Source organism: Balearica regulorum, chromosome 6 (assembly GCF_011004875.1).
Source record: "Balearica regulorum gibbericeps isolate bBalReg1 chromosome 6, bBalReg1.pri, whole genome shotgun sequence".
NCBI classification, from domain to species: Eukaryota; Metazoa; Chordata; class Aves; order Gruiformes; family Gruidae; genus Balearica; species Balearica regulorum.
In genome coordinates, this window is record NC_046189.1 from 2053443 (window position 1) to 2074888 (window position 21446).

Below are 21446 nucleotides of genomic sequence, written 5' to 3' on the forward strand. Positions count from 1 at the left end.
TTCATTAGTTTGGATACACATTTCATCCACTAGCTCTTAACACTTTTGTGAAAAATGAGCCGTATCAAGCAAGGAAGAAAAACCTTTAGGACTTACTTGTAATTGCCAGTTTCCTAATTCATCCACATCTCTGATATAAACATGATAGTGTCCTCCATAGCAGCCACCTTTATGTATAATAACAGAGAAGAGCTCATACATGTACTCTGAATCATCCATTTCAGTCTTTAAAAAGAAAAACAATAACAGTAACAATAACATATATCAGTAAGTCTTTCACTCACGGGACAGTTTTACACCATCAGCATAGTTTCAGATATTTCTCAGTGTGCATTCACATGTGCAGCGACTGAAATGGCTTTTCAGAGCTGGGGAACACAAGCATGGACTGACACAAACCATGGACTAAGGCACAGGGTTATTAAAGAACCTTTTAAACATGATTCCGAAAAATATTGGAAATTCTAAATTAAATTAAAATTTTAAATAATGAAATATTGATGCAAATAATAGAACAGCTCAGCCAGTTTGTTCATAACCAGGCTCATTTTCTTTCAAAGATTAGAGAAAAAACAAGCAACACATTTATATACACAAACCAACTGGGGTGGGGGGGAGAAGTCTTCCTCAAATACAAACACCGAGAAATTTCCAAGCTTGCACTGCAACATTTCAGTAAGAAAAATGTCTTTTTCAATAACAGCGCCTCTAGTAAGTTTATTCTTTAGATATTTCAAGGATCAAAAACTGTCACTGAGCAACGGTATAGCGCAGTTTATAATCAAAATGCATGTATTTATATATGAATGCAAGGACAGATTCCTAAGGAAAATGAAATAAGTACAGGCACATCAATCACATACAGCTCATTTATACATGACGTTATCAGACAATGACAATACAAATATAAATTTCAATTTCCAAGTGATAATCTTCCTTTCAAGGAAATATCAGATTTAGTTTTAGGTAATTATTATACCCTTTCCCCTTGTATAGCTACAAGGTATTTCCCATTCAGAAAGTGGTCTTTTGGAAACAAATTGGAATTCCAAAAAATTCGGAATTAGGGAGAGAAGAGAACCCCACAAAGTTTCTCAAATACCTTGCCCCGACAAAATGCAAAAGAAAAGAAAACTTATCCTTGAGATATTGGTTCTTTGCTGGGCTTATAGAGACTTTAACAAATACAACAGTACAAACCTGCTCACAAAAAGGTCTCAGATTTATCTGGATGGGGAATGTATAGCAGCTTGTCTCCTTGTATCGTTCACACTTCTCAAAGTCAAAGTTAAATCTCAGGAGAGAAACGGTGAGAAAGGGTGGCAACTTGCGTAGTTTAGCAGACTGTAAATGATTTTAAAAAAACTGTAAGCACACAGTTGTAACAGAATAGTGTTTCCACCTTGCTATGGTCAACTCTATTTTCCAACAAAGCTTCGTTACAATCAAGCAGACGTGACAAGTGTCTTCATTTTTAAAATTTCTTCCCTAATTCTCAGTTTCCCTACCAGACTAGACTAAAAGCAATCAAGATCTTTCCCCTCTGTTAAGCTCTACACCTTCCTTGAATGGTGATCACCAGTCCCATACTTTACCCCACTCCAGAAAACCAAGGAGGATGTTGCTGAAATTCTAGTCAGTAATGACATTTCCGTAGCCCACACGTTCATTGCAAGAGGATTTTCTTGAATTTTATACTAAGAAGCAACCACTTCAAACCCCTGGGTGTGCGCTTATGCATGAAATCAGACTATACAGCATCTTTCCAGCAGTTTTGCTCTTGGCACCTGCCACCACCCAAATCCTGGGAGCCCAGACTAAAAAAATAAAAATAAAAAAAAAAAAAAGCAAAACCACACTCAACTGCTGCTGAACAGCAAGTGCTGCAGAAGAGCGACACAGCTTCGTGGTAGCTTCTCCATTCCCAGATGAACAGTGCAATGATCAGCGTCTGGCGCAGGCGCTGAAGCCATCCAAAAAAAAAAAAAATATATATAGCTACAAATGAAGCTCAACCTACAAATGTAGCCTACATGCTTGCTTGTGGTGTGAGGAAAGGACCTCAACTGAGGCTGGGACTATTACTCTCCTGGTTAGCTCCTCAAAACACAGCATTGGTACATCATCTGAGGTTTATTCCAATGACCTCTGAGGAGTTTTCCAGTTCTCCGGGGTTCTGTTTCCCCAAGTATAGGTCAGGGCTCATACAGGCACAGTGTTTTCAAATGTGGAAGTCAGAAATTATCTATCTGTAACATAACTAGCTCCTACAGGTGTATATTGTCCAGAAAAAGAGGTAACTCCCACATATATTCTGCAGCCTGCTGCTGCGTGACTGAGGGCTGCCTCCAAACATAACAGGAACGGTCTGAAAAATGTCACCGGACTATATCACAGTGGCATCTAGCTTAAGATCTGCTAGGGTGTTTGAAGAAAAGGGTCTTGACTGAGACCTGTGGGCTACAGTAAAGGAGCACGATGCTATGCCTGAGTTAGACAGGGTAGGTGTACCCTGGAAGGCCCTACAGTCAGCCACAGAACAACCAAGCAAGACTTAAAGTCTCCCTCATTTATACAGAAGAGGACCTTCAAGGCAGGAAAGCCAACATAATCCATTTTAGTAAGGAAGAATATTAATCTAGATCAAACAACTTGGGGCGTAAGCACATGGGGAACCCTGATGCAAAGTAAACCCATCTTGTATTGCCTCTGAACGTAAGCGTAGATTCAGCGGACACGCTTTGAGCCTTTCCGATGTCTCCACCCAACTCCCCATCTGCAGAGCCATACCAGACAGCCTCCCAGGAACACATACACGGCCTGAGAAACTCCCTGAATTAGGGATTTAATTTGCGCCAATTGCAAAGAGTTCTGTGCAAAGCTTAGCGGCACAATGGATTTTGCATGCTCTTCCAAGTTTAGGGTGATAATCAGACTGCACAATTGAAATTTGATAAGGTTCTGGAACCCGAAATTCTTCAAATACCAAACTCTCTAGAGGCCAAGACAGAAAAGGGGGAAGAACGTTACCCAGAGAGCCACAGCGCACTGAAGGAAGGAATGGAGTGGGTAGGCACGGGCCATCTTGTCTTTGACCCAGGCTAGGTGTGGGCAGGTGGTGGCAGTGTTAGGCAGCTGCCTTCCAAACGCTGCCACCAAGCCCAGACTGAGCCAGCCTTGACTCCCACTACGGTCCGCTACCATCACGCTCATCGTGCCAGTAGGGCCACAGGCAGCAGTCGTGCTGACACAACACCCCTCCTTCCCGCTACAGCCGTCCAGCACAGCCCCCCTTCTCTCTCTCTCGGGGTTCTCCAGTCCTCTCCTGGTGTTCCCCAGCTACGCGGCTTCTTACCCAAATTCAGAGCTCCCACTCTCTTCCTGCATGCATGACCACGCCTGAGAGGTAAGCAACTCTAACCTTGCACTCCCTTGAACCCAGCAAAGTTTAACTCATCAAAAAAGCCCTGCCAGATAACCAAGCCGACTGAGGGAGTTGTTGCTAAACTCTCAAACGTGTCTGAGGTACTGATTAACTTCACCCGTCCTGGATTTGCCTTTGCACCCATTCTGTTCATGTTAAAGGTGCTGCAAGGTTGGATTGCGCTCATCTTGCTGTGGAAAAAGTCACTGCAGGCCAAAGAGCTGCGCTGCTGTGAAGAGGGCAAAGCATGTCAAAGGTAGAGTGCACTAAGAACCTATGTCTGCTTTCCCTTTACAAAAAATAATGGGAATAAAGGCAAAAAGGAGACACTTTTTATAAGAAAATTACAACATGAAAAATTAGCCCAGAAGAAAACCAACCACCACTTTTTATCATTCTGGAAAAAACACAATTCAAAGACCTACAAGTCCCATAAAGCTCCCACCGGGCTGCCCTTCCCTGGCCTCGGCTAAGGGGACAGATAACAAAACACAAAAAAATTGTTAAATTCAATTAACTATGCTGGGGAAACCAGTCCAAACTGTTGTAAACCAACAAAGAGGGACAAGCTGGAGCTCCGATGACTCAGCACAGTAAAGGATCACTGCATTTAGCTTTAAAAGTAATTTTTTAAAAAAGCAACTAAAAACTGACAGCTCTCACCCATAACTGAGCACAGATCAAAGCAGTGATTCACTCACTAGATTATGATAGAGCAGCACAACTCAGATAAACCCATCGGCTTCCTTCAAAAGCTTCTTCAAGCTACTGCCTGAAGAAGACTTTTGTGACTGCAGGAAGATGACTTTGAGGCTTTGCTGTGCCTGGATTTTTACCCTCCTCCTTCCTGGCCTCTCAGATGGAGGGAAACTCCTGGATGGAAGCCACCGGCTTAGCATGCAGGCAGTGGTTGAAAAGCTCACCGAGAGAGGACACGCAGTGGTGGTGCTTATACCAGAAGCAAACTGGTGGATGGGAACAACAGAGGCATACACTCTGAAAACATACCCAGTGTCTTACACATTAGAAGAGCTGGCTGGTTCCTTGCCTGAACACATTCCTTCTCACCTGAAGACTCCAGCACTACAGAACGTATTGAAAACACCTACAAAAGGTGTTAATTTATCATTGCAAGAACCTGTTCAGCACCAGAGAAACAGTGCAATACCTTCATCAACTGATCTCATTTCCCTGTGCAGAGTAACCACTGTTCATTATTTTTCTCTCCCATTTGGGTTCTTCATGAGAGAATTTCCATGGTTTTCTTCATTACATGGATCTGTTTATTTTTTCTTTATGCTTTAGCTTATCTTTTAGCCTATCCTCTGAAAAGCCCAAAGCCAGGAGCAGTAGAGGCATGTGAATGAGGCAATACTCTCAAAACTACACGACATCCCGTTCACCACTGGTGAGATTAAAGACTGCAACAACATTCAAATCAAGAAATGAGTCACATGAGCTTTTCTTGACATAGTTGCTGAGGTTTAAAAAAAAAACAGGTCAGATTTTGGAATCCTTGTTATATACTATCTGATTAAAGATACAGACTGTTTTTATTTCTGAGTTAGAGGGCAGATACAGCAACGTAAACAAAGTTCCTATTTGTTAGCAAACTGAAGACTGAAAATCACCAATTACCTTTGAAGCTTCAACAAGTTTATCACAGGCTCCGCATCGATACAAGTTCTCATTTTCAAAGTACTCTTCTTCTACATACATGTTCCACAGGGCCTCCTCCAAGCCGGTAACACCTTTTACCGCCACTGTTAGGTCTAAGAAATCTTCCTATGCAGAAGTACAACCAAAAAAAACCCCAGAAAAGGTAGTTAAGTGGTGTAAGTTCACGGTACACTAGAGAGATACTCATCCCATTCACCACAGCAGATGTAAGCATTCATTTTGCTTTCACTGCTGATGGGGAAAAACCACCATACATCCACAGAAGAGAAATTAATTTTTAAAAACCCAAACTTTTTTTAAATTACAAAGAGCATAAAAGACTGAAGATATGTTTTGCTATCGTTGCCTCCCTGTTCTGGCTCTCTGCTAACTACATCTACTAAAGGCAATGCTTGCCAACTCAGAAGATGCAATAACACTTGTTTTTTTACCTCTGAGTCACAGCGTGATGTGGGTGGTTTAGAAAATGCCAGCCAAGACTTAACAAAGTCATGCATAATTTTCACATGTTTTCAAGTCCGCAGCACCCCAACCAATACACACTACCTAGATTCAACAAGGCCACCAGTGACACTCAAGAAAGATGTTTGGAGATTTTTGGAGTTTAAAAAAAAAAAAAAAAAACAACAAACATTTAAAGTATCTTCAATAGACTGAACAGAAACCTATCCTGGAAAATCAGCTGGCTTTACCTGTCTCTCACTGATATTCTTACATTCTTTACAAACAATCTGGTTGACAACAATCCCATGGTACAATCGGTTGATAAGGTCATGACCCGAAGTCCCCACAAGGGAAGTTTCCAAAGCACTGAACAGAATCCGATTTAATTCCTGCACATCATGCTGCCTCATTTCCTGCGCCATAGAAAAAAAAAAAAACCAAAACAAACTTGAAGAAATAAAATAGTGCCATCTGCTTTGCTTACTGCTTAAAACCAGCATATACTAAGCGTAACAAAGCTGCTCATATATTTACTACCTTGAGTAGTAAATTACTATATTATTTGTTATTCTTAATTTATTTATTATTAACTTAATTTAGTCATCTCTGAGTAGCTACAAGTACATAAACTATAACCCACGTAAGACACTTTCACTTGAGTAGATTTAGCCTAAAGTCCAAGATGAGTTACACAGTTCAATTTAGGTAAGAATCTAAGTATTTGGGGACGAGAACTCTAATTACTGTTGCAAAAACATTCCTGCAGAAACAAAGGAAAAGCTACTGACGTCTAACAGAACAATTTTCTTCTGTCACTTGCCAATTGTTTACAGCACGTACTTCACACGGAGATACAATAGTTGACGCAAATTCAATGCTACCTCCACAGCCTGAGGTATTTTAAGATACTTCTTAAGTGTCAGACTTCAAAAAAAAAAAAAAAAACCTTCAGGAAAAAGTTCATCAGTGATGGTATCACTGACAGGGATTTGTACCTCGTGGCTGTTCCACCCGAAGCTCTCCGTAAGGTCTGTTGTGGATGCAGCTTGCTGGTCCAAGAGCAGAAGCTGAGCAAATAACCGTTGAAGTTGTAATGGAATTATTCGAACCTAGAAATCAAAAAAACCCAAAATATACCCAAAAGATCAGAAAGAGTCTTCAAACCAATCATTTAAATAAAAAGAAAAATAATTTAGTATAAAACTTGTAATAAACCACCACCGCCTATAGCTTTTGTAACATAGGTTACTGAATTCACACCAAAACATCGGTCAGACTTGATCTCCAAAAATCTACCGTGCCTCACCTCACTCACGCAAATATAGTCACGGAACATACGTTTCGTGATAAAGCAAACCTATACGCATTAAAATCAAGCCATCACCGTAGTAAAAAAAGGACAACTTTCTCTGGTCTTTTTTGTAATACTAAGCCCTAAGAACTCAGCTACAAGAGATCACAACATGCAGATCCAACAGGTGCTGCTCCTTGCTCAGTAAAGGGTTTGGTGGTGGGGTGGAACAAGATGGGAAGGAGAATGGTTAATGTCCACAAGTTCGATCAGCGACCTATATTTATCTTTGACTTAGAAAGAAAAAGATTTTCCAAGCAACCAGTTGCATCACTTTAACCTGAGAACTGAAGAATGAAATTCTGTAGTCAACTTTAGTAAGTATTTTTTAAATTAAAATTAAATTCCAGTCTCAGACCATCCTGTGCATAGGTGGGCTGTTAAACCTTCAGACAGCTCAGTATAATCATCTGGGCTGCAGACATTGACTGGTTTTTTTTTTCTGCTGACAAATAATAGCACTGTAGCTTTGATTACAGAAGAGAAAAAAATAAAAGAGGACTGTACAGAATTTAGGATTGTTCCTGCTCCCCTTAAAGACAAACTGATCTCTGTTATCAACTTCAGCAGAAACAGGATCAATATTTTACTTTTGAAGCAAAGGCTTATGGCACTGAAAACTTACATCTGGGTACAAAATCGAATATCGGCCAGCCCAACTGTCTTTCAGTATCAAAGTTAAGCTTTCATTCATTCTCACAAAAGGCTTCCTGCAAATTCAAACAATATTCTTCCGAATCAACATTCAGCAGCGACTAATGACAAGAATATTTTAAATACCTTTGCGTCTGGTTTACTGCTATCATCCAGAGTCCCAAGTTCTTCAGGTCCTAGAGAGAACAGTGCCTCTGTAATCGCAAAGAAAAATGTCTAATTAAAAAAAAGAAAGATGTCGTCTCCTCTTTAAAGATTTATTGTATTTTAACTGCCACGCATTATGACGCTATTCTTTTTGGCAAATTAAGATCTTAAACAAAATTTCTGAACATCATTCATCCTTACAACTGGTTCAAGCTATAACCAAGAAGCAGAAGTAAGCATTAAGGTGTTTAGATGGCAAAATTTTATTTTTTTTTTTTTTTTTTTTTAGGAATTGTAGTGGTTGCATTAAAAAGTGAATGACACTTTATGGATAACAATTACCTCTCTTATTTACACAAACTGTAGACTGTCTACCTGTAAGAAAATGTAATGTTTACAATACTCACATTTAACGCAGAAGTGATGATACTAATCCCACAGACCAATAGCTCTGAGTATTCTATAATAACTTATTTGAAGTGAACTGTTCCTGAAAACGATCTGTTTGTGGCATTTCTTAAATAACTAGAACGCAAGTCACTGTAAAATATCAATTCCAACATTACTTTAAGAAGATTTTTAACACATTACCTCTAAATTCAGGTGTGAAAAGCAGAGTCTGCAGAAGGGAATTGAGGTAGCAGGTCCCACCTTGATTTTTGATACCACTTAGTTTGGTGAAATCCCTGGGAGCTGGAGGCTCAGAATCTCTGGGCTTTGATTTCTTCCCTTTCCCACAATGATTGTTTGAAATAAAGGAAAAATCCTCTTCAAATAAATCGCCAAACATTGTGAAGGCAAAACAGTCCTTAAAAAAAAAAATATATAAAATAATCTATTTAATATGAAAAATGTAACTGAATCCACTCACCTCTAATCCTCCAAGACGAACCTTTCAGCCCTGACTGAAGAATTTGTTTGTAATTGTTTTCATCTTATTCCGTGCATTCTAAAAATTAATGTCAGATCCATATAAAAGTGTGCACTAATACGACAAAAAAAAAGTGAATTAAAAGCATTCACGTTAGCACAGGTCTGAACAGGCTTTTAACTAGAATCAAATGCATCACATTTGAATTTTTCACAAGCAAAAACACGCATAGCAAAATAAACAGGTCCTTCTAAACACTTATAATTAACTAGTGCTCAAGTTGCCCGGTTTCCTGCAGGAAAGGTACGTAAGGCCTCTCAAACTCATCAAAATCGCTGGACTGTCTCTCAATAAATCCATGCGCACAAGCAAACTGTCTCTGTATCGGCCAGATGGAAAGAGTGTAATAAACAGTCCAAACTACAGTGATATTTTATGAAAATATTATCTCTGCTTCCAGATGTTTGAGAGCCAGAAACTCAATGGCAACAAAGTGATTCTTCTTGGGGGAATTTTTTTTCAGTCTTTTTTGAAAGCCTTGTGACCTTTTAGCACGTACCAAGATTCCTAAAGTTAGCTCCCTTTCATCTTGTACTTGCCACCCCATAATTTCATTTGGTATGCCGTAGCTCTTGTATTAGCAGCGAGTAATTAATGAGTTACACTGAAGCAGTGAATAATCATTCCCCTATCTACATTCCACTTGCAATTTTACAGATCATCACGTTCCACTCAAACATCTCTTCCAGACAAAAGCTTCCTCTAAGGCATGTTTACTCCTACAACTGAACTCGTCCCCCATCTTCAATTTTCCTTGTCTACCTCCTCCCAACCCCTGAAACTTCTTTCCCTGTTTCTGAGATCAGAGGACCACATCTGCCTACAACATTCAAGATGTGTGCAAACCAGAGAATATACATATATGTATTATTTCTCTATTCATAAATACTAATGCTCTGGTTTGTTCTCTTTTTGGACAACTGCTGAGCACTAAACTGCTTTAAGCAGTGTTTATTATTATCCCAAGGTCTCACTCCTGTATGGTCTCTTCAAACCCCAGCACTACATACACGCTTTACATAAATATGCGTATATATTTACACACATAACTGTAAGGTAGTGATTGTCTCTGCCCCATGCTGCATCTCTCTGCACTCACCTACAGGTAATATTACCTGTTATTGTATCACTCAGCCACCTGCGAGCATGAAGGCTTTAAAGCTGCACTGACGGCACTTGTCTTTACTGCAGTAGATCAGTGATTTCACAAAAAAAATTGATCGCCTCAGCATTCACTGCTTTTTTCCTGATAAATTATGATGTGCACCATACACAGGCCCTAGGAAAGATGCAAAGAAACTCCCCCTCACTCCCCTCTGCGACAGCTGATCTCCCATTTCCTATCTTTTAGCTGATTATTTAATCAAGCAACAACTTTCCTCTCCCGTGTTCGCTTAATTTCTTTAACAGCCTTCAGCGCCAAACCTTACTGAACGCCTTTTGAAAATCCAAATGTAACCAGCAGATCTTCAGGCATCTCCTGAAACTCATTTTAGTCCTTCCCACAATAAAGCAGTTTTTAGGTGAAAGGCTACGCTCGGAGCAGCTGACTACGAAGCAAGGCGGCAGCGTGCACTCTGCTTGTTCTGGAATGCTTCTTCAGCACTTCATGCAATACGTATCCCCTTATAAACCCCCCAAAATAAAATTGTATGGCTGGAGATCCTTCTTAATGAACCCAGACAGAAAAGAGATCATTTTGATCTCTTTGCATGAGTTTTTACTTCTCTGAATGTAGCTCTTATACACAGATCACCTAAAAAAAACCCCAAACCTGTAAAGGTCTCACCTCCCATTCTCCAAGACATAACTGCCAGGTTCAGCACTCTTTCCAAACTGTCTCACAGCCTTCATTTATTTTTCAGTCAGGCCTGCTGCACTTTAACCACCCAAAGATTACGACCCTTCCTATTTTCCTCATCTGAACACACAACAGCTTGCTCCTAATCAGTCTGCTCCCCACGAAAAGACAGATATCTAGGAGACAGCCATCATCTTACTGACAGGCTGCTGCACCCACCCACCACTCCAGGAAAGCACTTCAGCAGGACACTGCCAAATCCTCCCGCGCTCCTTATTTCAGGAACCTCAAAGCACTGCTGCTAGCACCTTCCCTTAAAAAAAAACAAACAAAAAAACCCATGAAATAACCTAGATTAGAGTAAATCTCTGCATGCCTCTGGTTCAACGCTCTCAGTACACAGAGCCAACTTAGAACACATCGCTTATCAGGGCCTTACCCTGTCGAAGCCGGAGCACCTCCACAAAAGGGGATCCCACCCCCCCTCGTAGCCCCTGCCCTGTATTTCTTCTCTCAGGTGGGAACCTCCCACCTCGTCACTTGGCTCCGGCACCTCCCAGCGCACCCCCACCAAGAACCAGACCGTCCCGACGGCGGTACGGCCCCCACCTCACCTTCCCTTCTTCAGGTTCCACTCACCCGGCTCCCTCCCGCCTCTCTCCACCTCCCGCAGAGGCCGGGCCCCGTCTTCACACCTCACCGCCCAGAGCCAGCACCCGGCCCGGCACCTACCGACACGGCCCCGCGGCCGCCGCCATGTTTGTTGTGGCGCCGCGCAAAGCATGATGGGACTTAAAAAAACCCCTCCCGCGGTCCCGGGACTTCACGTACCTGGCGAAGCCCCGGAGAAAGAACGGCAGGGCGCCTTCTCGCTCCACCCGCTCCCCCGAGCGAGGAGCGGGAAAGAATCGCCGGTGCCAACCCAAGATCGGCCGGTAACGCGGCCCCCAGGCTGGCGCAAGGCCTGCTGGGAGTCGTAGTGCGGCACCAGGGAGCCGCAGTGCCCGCTGGGAGGGCCCGCCTCCCCGCAAGGCATTCTGGGAGCTGTAGTTCTCTGCCGGGGGAGGCGGGCAGCACGGCTCCGCCATCACCCAAACCGCTCCCAACACCGAAGCCTTCTGAAAACCATAGCCGGGGATGGAGCTCAGCGCACCGGCCTTGTAGTGCAAGGGCTTCTGGTGCAAGGAAAAGGCCTCAGGGAGGCTGGGGCTGCTTCTCCAGGCACCCCTCCTGGTCCGGTTCCCTCCTAGGCATCGCACGGCCCCATCCAGCGTAGGCCAGGGCTGTACCGGCACCGGGACTGCAAGCACAGATGAGCCGGGGCAGTGACCAGAGCAGAGCAGCTCCCTCTTCAAAACACACAGCCCTTCACTGCTGCCTTCCAAACGCTGCCACCAAGCCCAGACTGAGCCAGCTTTGACTCCCACTACGGTCCGCTACCATCACGCTCATCGTGCCAGTAGGGCCACAGGCAGCAGTCGTGCTGACACAACACCCCTCCTTCCCACTACAGCCATCCAGCACAGCCCCCCTTCTCTCTCTCTCTCGGGGTTCTCCAGTCCTCCCCTGGCGTTCCCCAGCTACGCGGCTTCTTACCCAAATTCAGAGCTCCCACTCTCTTCCTGCATGCATGACCACGCCTGAGAGGTAAGCAACTCTAACCTTGCACTCCCTTGAACCCAGCAAAGTTTAACTCACCAAAAAAGCCCTGCCAGATAACCAAGCCGACTGAGGGAGTTGTTGCTAAACTCTCAAATGTGTCTGAGGTACTGATTAACTTCACCTGTCCTGGATTTGCCTTTGCACCCATTCTGTTCATGTTAAGGGTGCTGCAAGGTTTGGGTGGCAAATTCGTCCTACTGCAGAAGTGAGGGGAGGGCAGGAGGTTTCCCTACCAGCTCTCTGCTTACCCCTCTTCAAGAAAATAATGGGGTACCATTGCAAAACATATCAATTAACCTTTGTGTGAGCAAATGCTGTTTGCTAAACTGGTCATCTTCCCACCGATCATTTTTAAGTGCTTTTTATATAAATCTGGAAATAACATAGCTTAGTTATTATTCATAATTTTTCCTTTCAGTTTATAACAACATGAAAGATTCTGAGACTATTTTTTCCACTTTTACCTCAGAGCTTCTCCACCTTACTCCGAAGCTCAAATATTTTGTTTTCTGAAAAGTTATCCTGAAAGAAAACTGCTCTCTGCTGCTTTTCCAGTAATTTCTCTACACAAGAAAAAAAAGTTACAGACATTGTTAAAATGAAAAAAGAAATTAAAAGACTAATAGGAAAACATGAAGGAAGCAATACACAATTAATTTAATTGCGTTGACCACGGTACAGAACAGAGAGAAAAGAAGATGTGTGCCCGAGGGACAGAGGCTGCATGGCTCAATCTCTGCCTCAGTTGCCAGGTCACCCTCTCTTGGTGTCATTGTAGACTGTGAAAATACCTGCTAGCTCAGAAGAGTTGGTTCATCTGGCCTTTCCCCTTGTCCTGAGGGTCTCCTGTTGTGTCCTCAGAAAAATTATCTGAGCATCCATGTCTCCAACCACAATGAAATTTGAGGCTGTTTTCAGTTGTTACTGTGGTGTTGGAGTTGTTTGCACCAGGCTTGCCTCCCGCAGTCCTGGCCAAGGTGTAAGACAGAGCACATCAATGATCAAGAGAGAAGTCCTAAGGAATCTGGCTAGCACGTTGAGGAGCTATTTCTCTGTTGAACACTGAGGAGCTCCAATGACTCAGCACAGGAAAAGGTCACGACATTTGGCTTTACAAGTAATGAAAGAAAAAAACCCCAAACAACCCACAACCCAAAGCAGTGAATCATTAACTAGACAGTTATGACAAAGCAGCACAACTCAACAGATAAACCCATCAGCTTCCTTCAAAAGCATCTTCAAGCTACCAAAGGAGACGACTCTTTCACAGTCCGTACTGTGGCTGCAGGAAGATGGCTTTGAGGCTTTGCTGTGCCTGGATTTTTGTCCTCTTCCTCCTCCCTGGCCTCTCAGATGGAGGGAAACTCCTGGTGGTACCCATGGATGGAAGCCACTGGCTTAGCATGCGGGCAGTGGTTGAAAAGCTCACCGAGAGAGGACATGAAGTGGTGGTACTTATACCAGAAGTAAGCTGGCAGATGAAGACAACAGAGGCATACACCGTGAAAACATACCCGGTGTCTTACACATTAGAACAGCTGGATAATGCCTTTCACGAGTACGTTGCTGCTCACCTGAAGGACCTGCCTTTCCCGCTGAACGCTCTTGCACTGTACAACAGCTCAGTGCATGTTTTCCAGATGTTCTACCTTCAGTGCAAGAACCTGTTCAGCAGCAAGGAGACCCTGCAGTACTTGAATCAAAGCAACTTCGACGCTGTCCTAACAGACCCCGTTTTCATGTGCGGAGTGACAGTCGCTAATTATTTTTCTCTTCCCTTTGTGTTCTTCATGAGGGGATTTCCTTGCAACTTACACTACGAAGCACCGCAGTGCCCAAGCCCTCTGTCCTACACCCCGAGACTATTTACCTTCAACTCAGACCACATGACTTTTTTCCAGAGAGTGGAAAATGCTCTGGTTGCCCTCCTGGAGCTTGTGTACTGTAATGGTTTCTATGCAGACGCAATAAAGTTTTCCTCCGAAGTTCTTCAGAGAGATGTAACCCTGCTAGACCTTGTGAACTCTGCTTCTATTTGGCTTCTGAGATTTGATTTTGTGTTTGAGTACGTCAGACCAGTGATGCCCAACATGGTCTTTATTGGAGGTATAAACTGCGCTCAGAAGAAACCACTGTCTAAGGTATGGTCTTTTTCCTCCAAATTATGTATTTTCCAATGAAATGTGATTATGTCATTTCTGAAAGTTTAGTGCTATTGTTTGCTTTTTTTATTTCTGGTAATGATTTACAACAACTAGGTTTTCACAGTTGTTTTCCATAAGCTGAAATCAAATTACCTTGATGGAGGCAGATGACTTATTTGCATTAACGAGGATCTTCTGACAAGTCCAACAACAACAACAAAAAGCACTTTATCTGCCAGCTACAAATTACCATCCTCAGTGACAGTATGTTATTTACCCACCAGATGCAGTTTTGATTTAATTTTCCTGGAGCCCAACATATATTTCTTTCACCTCACCAGAAACTCAAAGACCATGCTCTGAGAGTTGTCTTTTAACTCTAGGCTCAAAGTCAGTTAATTTGTTTTGGTTGTGGTGACATATGGTTTCCAAACTGGCCATCTATGTTAAGTTATTTCTGTTTGCAGATCATGGTGAAACATAAATGTCATGCTGAAATGGGAAGAATTAATCTAAAATAGTGTATTTGGTGAAAGACACTTCTATGCAAAACTCAGATGTTTTCACATCTATTTCTTGACATTTGCTTTTACCAGAATTGTTCTGCAGGTTTTTTAAAGCTAATCTAGAAATTGAAATCTATTTTGATAGTTACCATATCATCTCTAAAACAATTAATAGCACTAGACATTTCTTTCCAGGCACAAAGCAGGACACAAATCTCTTTCCTATGAAGTAACTCCCTCGCTTCTGAATTGTGCTCACATAATTTCACTGCAGAATAGCAGTACAAGACCTTTGAGCTGAAGGATTGTTTGGGGTTTTTTTCTTTTTTTTCAGATTTATTTTATACTCTTTGACAGGCTTATGCAGAGTCCACTGAACTTAAGAATAAGGCAAATAAAAAATAATATTATAAATTAGAATAATATTATAAATAAGGCATTCTCTCACATTAGGCTCCAGAGAGCAGCACTTAATACATTGAGATTGAAGAGGCAAATCCTTGCTGGTTTTATGGCATAAGTCTTTACATCTGTATCCTGACAGTCTCAGACTGCAAGTAGTTTGTAGCTTGCTACAAGGGTAGAGCCATCCTGCCCTCATTTTAGTCTTGGCATCTCCCATCGTCACACTGACATTTGTCATTTCGGGGAAATCACACATTCCAAACCTTGAAAAACCTTTTATATCTTCAGTCTGCCTTTTCTAGCTACATTTTCAACAGGGAGCACAGGAGTTTCTCCTATTTCACTTTGAACAGTGCCCAGCAGCAAGGCAATAATGTAGTGGAAAGTAAACAAATGTTAAATGATTCATATGGGAGGAAAAAAAAAATACCTCCCTATCCATACACAGTAGTAAACCCTGGGTTGATCATTACTGTTCAGAAATAAAATCGTATGATAAGAACGGGTAGTTCTGCGAAACCCGGTAGCCCATTGCTCAACAGACAAGAAAACAAAAAGTTAGGATGACTAAGCAGAGGTCCTGCGCCAACTCACCCTCTAATGACTCCAGAAGAACCTGAAGGCTGGCACAGTAAGCGGTCCCTCATTAGGGGAGCATTGCAAAACGAAGTCGGACTTCGAGCCGTGAGGCACTTTGATAAACATCTCCTCTTTAGCCAAAGTTAATGCAAAGTTGCTTTTTGTTGGGCAGCTCGTAAAAACAAAGTTTGTATGATTTGATCAAAGTAAAGATCAGAAATGTAAGCTACAGCAGCCTTTCAAAGTTGTGGTTTTTTTTCCAAACTCATTTAATCAAGTGGTTAACTTAAAACATTAAAATTCAAGTAGGTAGTTAAGTAAAGGACAAGTATAACTGAATAAAGACCTTGTGATTTGTCCCTCCAGCACAAGGTTTAAGAAAACAGGTCCTGTTCTGAAACCCTCCTGCCAGAGCCAGAGGCATCTGGGAAGCTCTGATAAGGAGACATTTCTAACTGGTCCTTTGAAACGTACAATTAAAGTGGAATTCAAAGACTTTGTCAAGAAGCCAGAGCATACAGTAAGCAGCACTAAAGCACGCACACATCCCTGGCACACACGCTTTCTCAAAAAGCCCGCACAACCCAAACGTCACTTTGTGTAACCTCAGAAAGGCTCCTGTCATGTCTGCAGGTACTGTCCATTCGCTAACGTGGGCAGCTAAGATCAGCACAGCTATAGGGGAACTCTTCATTTTCAGCACTGAAGCAGTAGTCATCACTGTTCATTAACCAGGTTACTTTTTTGGTGCGATATTCAGGGTGTTGATGAACCTACTGACAGTTCAGAGCAGCCCGATATCACGTCAGCACCTGGTTGTTATTCTTTTGTAAAGAATATTGAGCGCCTTTAAAGCCAACAATCCCATTCATCTGCCTTATATTGCAAGGGCAAAATACACAACATCAGGAAAGTAAAAGCAGCACTGATTTTGAAAAAGGAAGTTTAACCGTCATGCATTGTACATCTTCAGTGCACGGTATGTATCAACCTAAACGGCTGCTGTAACCACACAGTTCATCTCACAATCCTCTTCAGTCTGCTCTTGTCCGCATCCCTGTGCCTCCTGTATTTTGAAAAAGAGATATTGAAGGAAGCTGTAAAACAGTTCTTTCGACAAAAATTCCCTCATATCAAATGGAACTACTGCCTTAGTTTCCCTTTCTGTGGGAAGTTTGTCTTCTGGTTAAATTAAAACACCTTCTGTAATGCGAGTCTAAAGGTACAGTATTTGACAGATGTCTATGCACAAAAATCTAGAAAGGCTATAAGAGCATGAAATGTACAAATATCAAACATTGCCCTACAACAGTTAGGAAATGTTCCAATTACAGTTACCTGGGCAGCCTTAAGTGTCACCTGTCTTTCTGTTAAGATGCAGCCATTAATTTCAGGATCACATACAATTCACTTTCATATGATTTCTATTCACTGCTGAGGAAAGAGCTGCCCTAGAAGTGATCTGTATTTTGCGATTTGCTTACCTGCCTGCTGCTTCTTGCTACTGCAAAGACTTAGAGTAAGGTTACTTTCCAACTTGCAGTCCATTTTGTCATCAGTTTTATGGGTTGTTTTTCCTCTGAAGTCAGCTAGCCAAACTACACACTGTCTTACCCAGTGCAGGCGAATGCCAGTATGACTCCACAGCTATGTAAAATGTAAGGAGGGAATCAGGCAGGTTCACATCAGCAGCTACCAACCTGCATCCTTTTGTCTGACACTGTGTAGCATTAAAAAAAAAAAAAAAAAAAAAGGAGTGGGTTCAATTACACAAGGATTCCTCCATATATAAGCCTGTTCCATCATCCATAAACCTGGTAAATCAAATTTCATCATTACTCATGCATTTGAGCAACCTGTTCCTGTTTACAAGACCCAGAGCATAAGGGGGTGAATAATCTCATCTAACAAGAGGAAAACAAATCCAGTAGAGGAAACCAACACTTCCAGGCTGCATCAAAAAAAATTTGGGTTTAGTTCTAGTTTTAGTGCTACTAATACAAGTAGCTGCTGAGGTATCCATTTGCTACCCTCTTCCCTTACTGCCACTCACTGTTTGCTGCTCAGATTAGAAGAAATCCACACATCACAACCAGTCCAACTCAGAGATAAGGAGTTTCCAAGAGTTTTAGTACCTTTTCCAGCTGAAGCAATCATAGGGTGAGGGGTAAGTACGCCTACACCCAAACCCCTCAATATAGTTATGGCTGAAGGTCCAAGCAGTCTCAATGCACCTCACCTGCAAAAAGAAACAGCCTGGAGTAACCCACACCAGTCTTATGGTGAGAAGATACTCCTGGAAGGAAAAGTAACCTGCTGTCTTGAGTCACCCAAGCTTCAGCTTTGTTGACCATGAAATGTCTGCCCTTCAGTATCCAGTGGGGATGCCTTTCCTCCCAGATGCCAGGAGCTAGCATGTAGTACTCACTCTTCGAAACCTCTGCTCCTCAAACCATTCTGTGGTTCTCCACTGCACATAAAATAGGAGTGGTAACGAGCACCACACCCTTCAAACCCAAAAGGTCCAGGTGCTCTTCGCTACTGGATAATGAACAACAAACACATGTAAACCTTACCATGTTATTTTGAAAAATGAGCCAGTCTGTTAATTTTCTGAATAATAATTACCCCGCTTAGATCTGACTTCAGCTGATTCTGTGCTATCCTTTCTTTGTTTTCTGTTTACCTCTAATTTATCTTTTCTTTTCTTTCTTAATTCTGTCCTTCCTGTTGCTGCTCCACCTTTTCTGCAGTTTTTGCTCATGGTCTGGTACAAAAAGTAGGGAGTCTTTTGAGTCCATAAGAAAGTGTAGCCATACTAGCAAGAGACTCATCCTCACACAGAGACTGGAAGATGAACTTTGTATTGGCTGTTCTCCATGTCTAAAGGTGGTTCCTCCACATCAGCATGACAGTGTGGAGGTACGCAGAGTGGTGCTACCACCCTTTGGGGGTCTACTGAGACAAACCCCATTGCCTAAGGCTGTAAGGGTTTGTTTCTCCATACTGAAGATGCTGGAAATCCCACAGCTGCTTATGAAAGGAAGGAACAGGAAAAACTTTGTGCTGCTGATAGTTTTAGACCAGTTCTTTTCTTTACTAGTTTTAGACCAGCTCTTTTCTTCACAAGGACCTCTTCCTTAGCACACCAGCCAAAAGACTTTGGTCTGGCATTGGTTTTACTTGCATAAAGAGCAAACATGCCTCCAGCAAAGCCCTGAGGGCCTTGGTTCACTGCAGTTTTCCAGACCATAGCAGCAAATGCCAGCAAACAAGGGGTCACACTACCCTAGTAGAGCTTTCTTTGGAAACCCAAGCTGGGGTATTACCACCTATTTTTTTTATAACAGCCCAACAATCAGTTCCTCCCTCAGCAAACATGTACTCTAGGGACAGCTTGTGCTTCCCTGTGAGTGGATTCAAACCTCCAGGTCCAACTACAAAATTCCTGGCTAATTTGATTAAGAGCGGATCTTTCTTCTCATCAAAGTTGAGCTGTTGCTCAAAAGGGAACATGGAAAGGAAAGTTTGCAGCTCTGTCAGGGCTTGTAGCTGAAGAGGTCTGGGAGACACCTGTATGTGGTTGCTTATGTTACCACCTGTATCTGTGAAAGGAGGAGAGCTCAGAAGCCTAGTTGGCTTGTTGGGGTTTTGTCTGTATGTGTTATCAGTGGAATTAGTAAAAGATATCATATCTCCTCCTAAATTTTGTCTTGCTTACAATATATAAAAAGGGTTTTCAGGACAGTCACCAAAGACCAAGGCTCCTTCTTTGTGTCCCAAAAGGTCTACCCCAGCCTCCTTTCCCTTCACTTGCCCTGAACCTATCATTTAGTTCTTTTTTTTTTTTTTTTTTTTTTTCCTTCTTTCTAGTACCATGGGGAGAAAAGCCAAACAGGATTGTTGTTCTCCTCAGTTTTGGGATTGCACGGTACATCCCGGTAGCTGTGAGATACTCATAGGACATGCAGGTTTGACAGCTTTGAGGATGTGGGAATTTAACATTGACCTGCTACATACTGGTTAGGTGTTCTCAGGCTAGTCCATAAAATAAATGATGTTGCCATTTCCATTCATTCTGCTGGGTGTATTTTAAAGGTTGCCTCTTGAAAGCAAAACCAGGCTTATTTTGTCACTGAGTGCTTACCAAGTCTGGTATTAACCACAATTATTGTTACAACATGACGTCCCTGGTCGTCTTAGTTTCATGAAGAAAGGAATGTGCTGACATACTCCCAAGCTTAAAAATTAACAAAAAGTGCAGAGGGGAAATCTTTTTTTCAAGAGCAGTGTGCTCCCCTTCCCTGTTATACAAGCAATTCCAATACTGAAGGATAACCACAACAATATTGGAAAGTTAAATATTTATTTCTGTAGTCAATAAGTTCCCTGCAGAAAAGTTAAAGTTTGCATGGACCTTCATACCTTCATATAAAGGACTGTGTCGGATGCCTCCAGAGCGGAACTCTCCGGTTTACTTCCACCGAAATGGCTCTTCCGTTTGAGTGTTTTTATCAACGTACTTGGATATTTCTTCTTCTGACGTCATCTTTAATCTTTGCTGAAGGTGGTAAGATCCTGGTGATACCTCAGGATGGAAGTCACTGGCTCAGCATGCGCCCAGTGTTGGGGAAACTCCAGCAAAATGGGCATGAAGTTGTTGTTGGTTGTACCGTCAACAAGTTTGTATATGAAGCCGAAGGAGCTTCAGAATTATACAGTGAAAATATATCCAATACCTTACGCAGAGGACTATTTAGCTGTTGTGCTCAAGTCATTTGTTAATGCTCATTTTATTGAACAATCTGTTTTGAATATTATTATTACAATGTATAGAAGCATGTTAGAAATTTCCAAGTACTTTTTCAGCAACTGTAAGAGCCTTTTGCACAAGAAAGACATGATACAGTATTTGAGAGAGAGCAAATTTGATGTGGTTTTCACGGATCCAATTCTGATGTGCGGACCGATAACTGCTGAGTATCTTTCAATTCCTTCCGTCTACTTTTTGCGAGGATTTCCTTGTGGCATGGATTCTGAAGCTACCCAGTGTCCAAACCCTCCTTCCTATGCCCCCAGACTCTTCCTAAATAATTCAGATAGCATGACATTTACTCAACGCGTGAAGAACATGCTGGTTCGTATGCTGGAGTTTGTTTACTGTAAGCCCATATTCACCCAATTTGAAGAACTTGCATACGTTTTTTTGCAAAAGAAAGTGACAGCTACAGACCTCCTAAGCCGTGGATCTGTTTGGCTAATGAGATACGATTTTGTGTTTGAGTTCCCGACACCAGTGATGCCAAACATGGTTTTTATTGGAGGGATAAACTGTGATCAGAAGAAAAAACTGCCTCAGGTACAAAATTTTGTTTTGTTTTTATTGAAAAGAAAATAAATGTCTAAAGCATCCTAACTGACAACACCTTGGTATTTAAAGATAGCTAATGAGAAATCCTGCATGATGCAGAAATGTCATTTCCTAGTATGCAACCTTCTTTCAGAGGTTATTTAATTAGGTTTTAAGCTTTTCTAGGCATGGATGTCTTCTGTAAAATCCCATTCAGGTTTTTGGGTACCAACCAGGTCTCTGAATCGAGTACAGCATATTCTATAGCAGATCGAAAGCAGGAAAAGTATATTCAAGTATTGCAAATACTTGAATACCCCTGAGTACCCCTGAAACAGAGTAGTGTAGAAGAAACCCCTAATATCCTC

The 21446-nt window shown here is 42.1% G+C and overlaps 2 protein-coding genes across 8 annotated transcripts in view; one reads left to right on the forward strand and one right to left on the reverse strand.

Annotated features, from left to right (window-relative positions):
* USP40 (ubiquitin specific peptidase 40) overlaps positions 1-11396 on the reverse strand; it is a 38909-nt gene extending 27513 nt beyond the window's left edge. For 3 of the 7 annotated variants that reach the window (XM_075755881.1, XM_075755885.1, XM_075755886.1), the window contains exons 1-8: positions 11047-11200; positions 8292-8508; positions 7680-7747; positions 6544-6657; positions 5797-5961; positions 5063-5209; positions 1201-1344; positions 97-225 (exon numbers count right to left, since the gene is read on the reverse strand). In XM_075755881.1, coding sequence (XP_075611996.1) covers positions 97-225; positions 1201-1344; positions 5063-5209; positions 5797-5961; positions 6544-6657; positions 7680-7747; positions 8292-8490 — 966 coding nt within the window. In that variant the 5' untranslated portion in view covers positions 8491-8508; positions 11047-11200. Of the gene's footprint in view, positions 1-96; positions 226-1200; positions 1345-4592; positions 4874-5062; positions 5210-5796; positions 5962-6543; positions 6658-7679; positions 7748-8291; positions 8509-11046; positions 11201-11263 lie in introns of those variants that run through there. The other 4 variants (XM_075755882.1, XM_075755883.1, XM_075755884.1 and 1 more) reach the window with 4 other exon arrangements.
* A 1898-nt stretch (positions 11397-13294) lies between these two features.
* Positions 13295-21446, forward strand: part of LOC104637473 (UDP-glucuronosyltransferase 1A1) — a 35456-nt gene continuing 27304 nt past the window's right edge. The window contains exon 1 of the mRNA XM_075755898.1: positions 13295-14235. Coding sequence (XP_075612013.1) covers positions 13387-14235 — 849 coding nt within the window. The 5' untranslated portion in view covers positions 13295-13386. The remainder of the gene's footprint in view (positions 14236-21446) is intronic.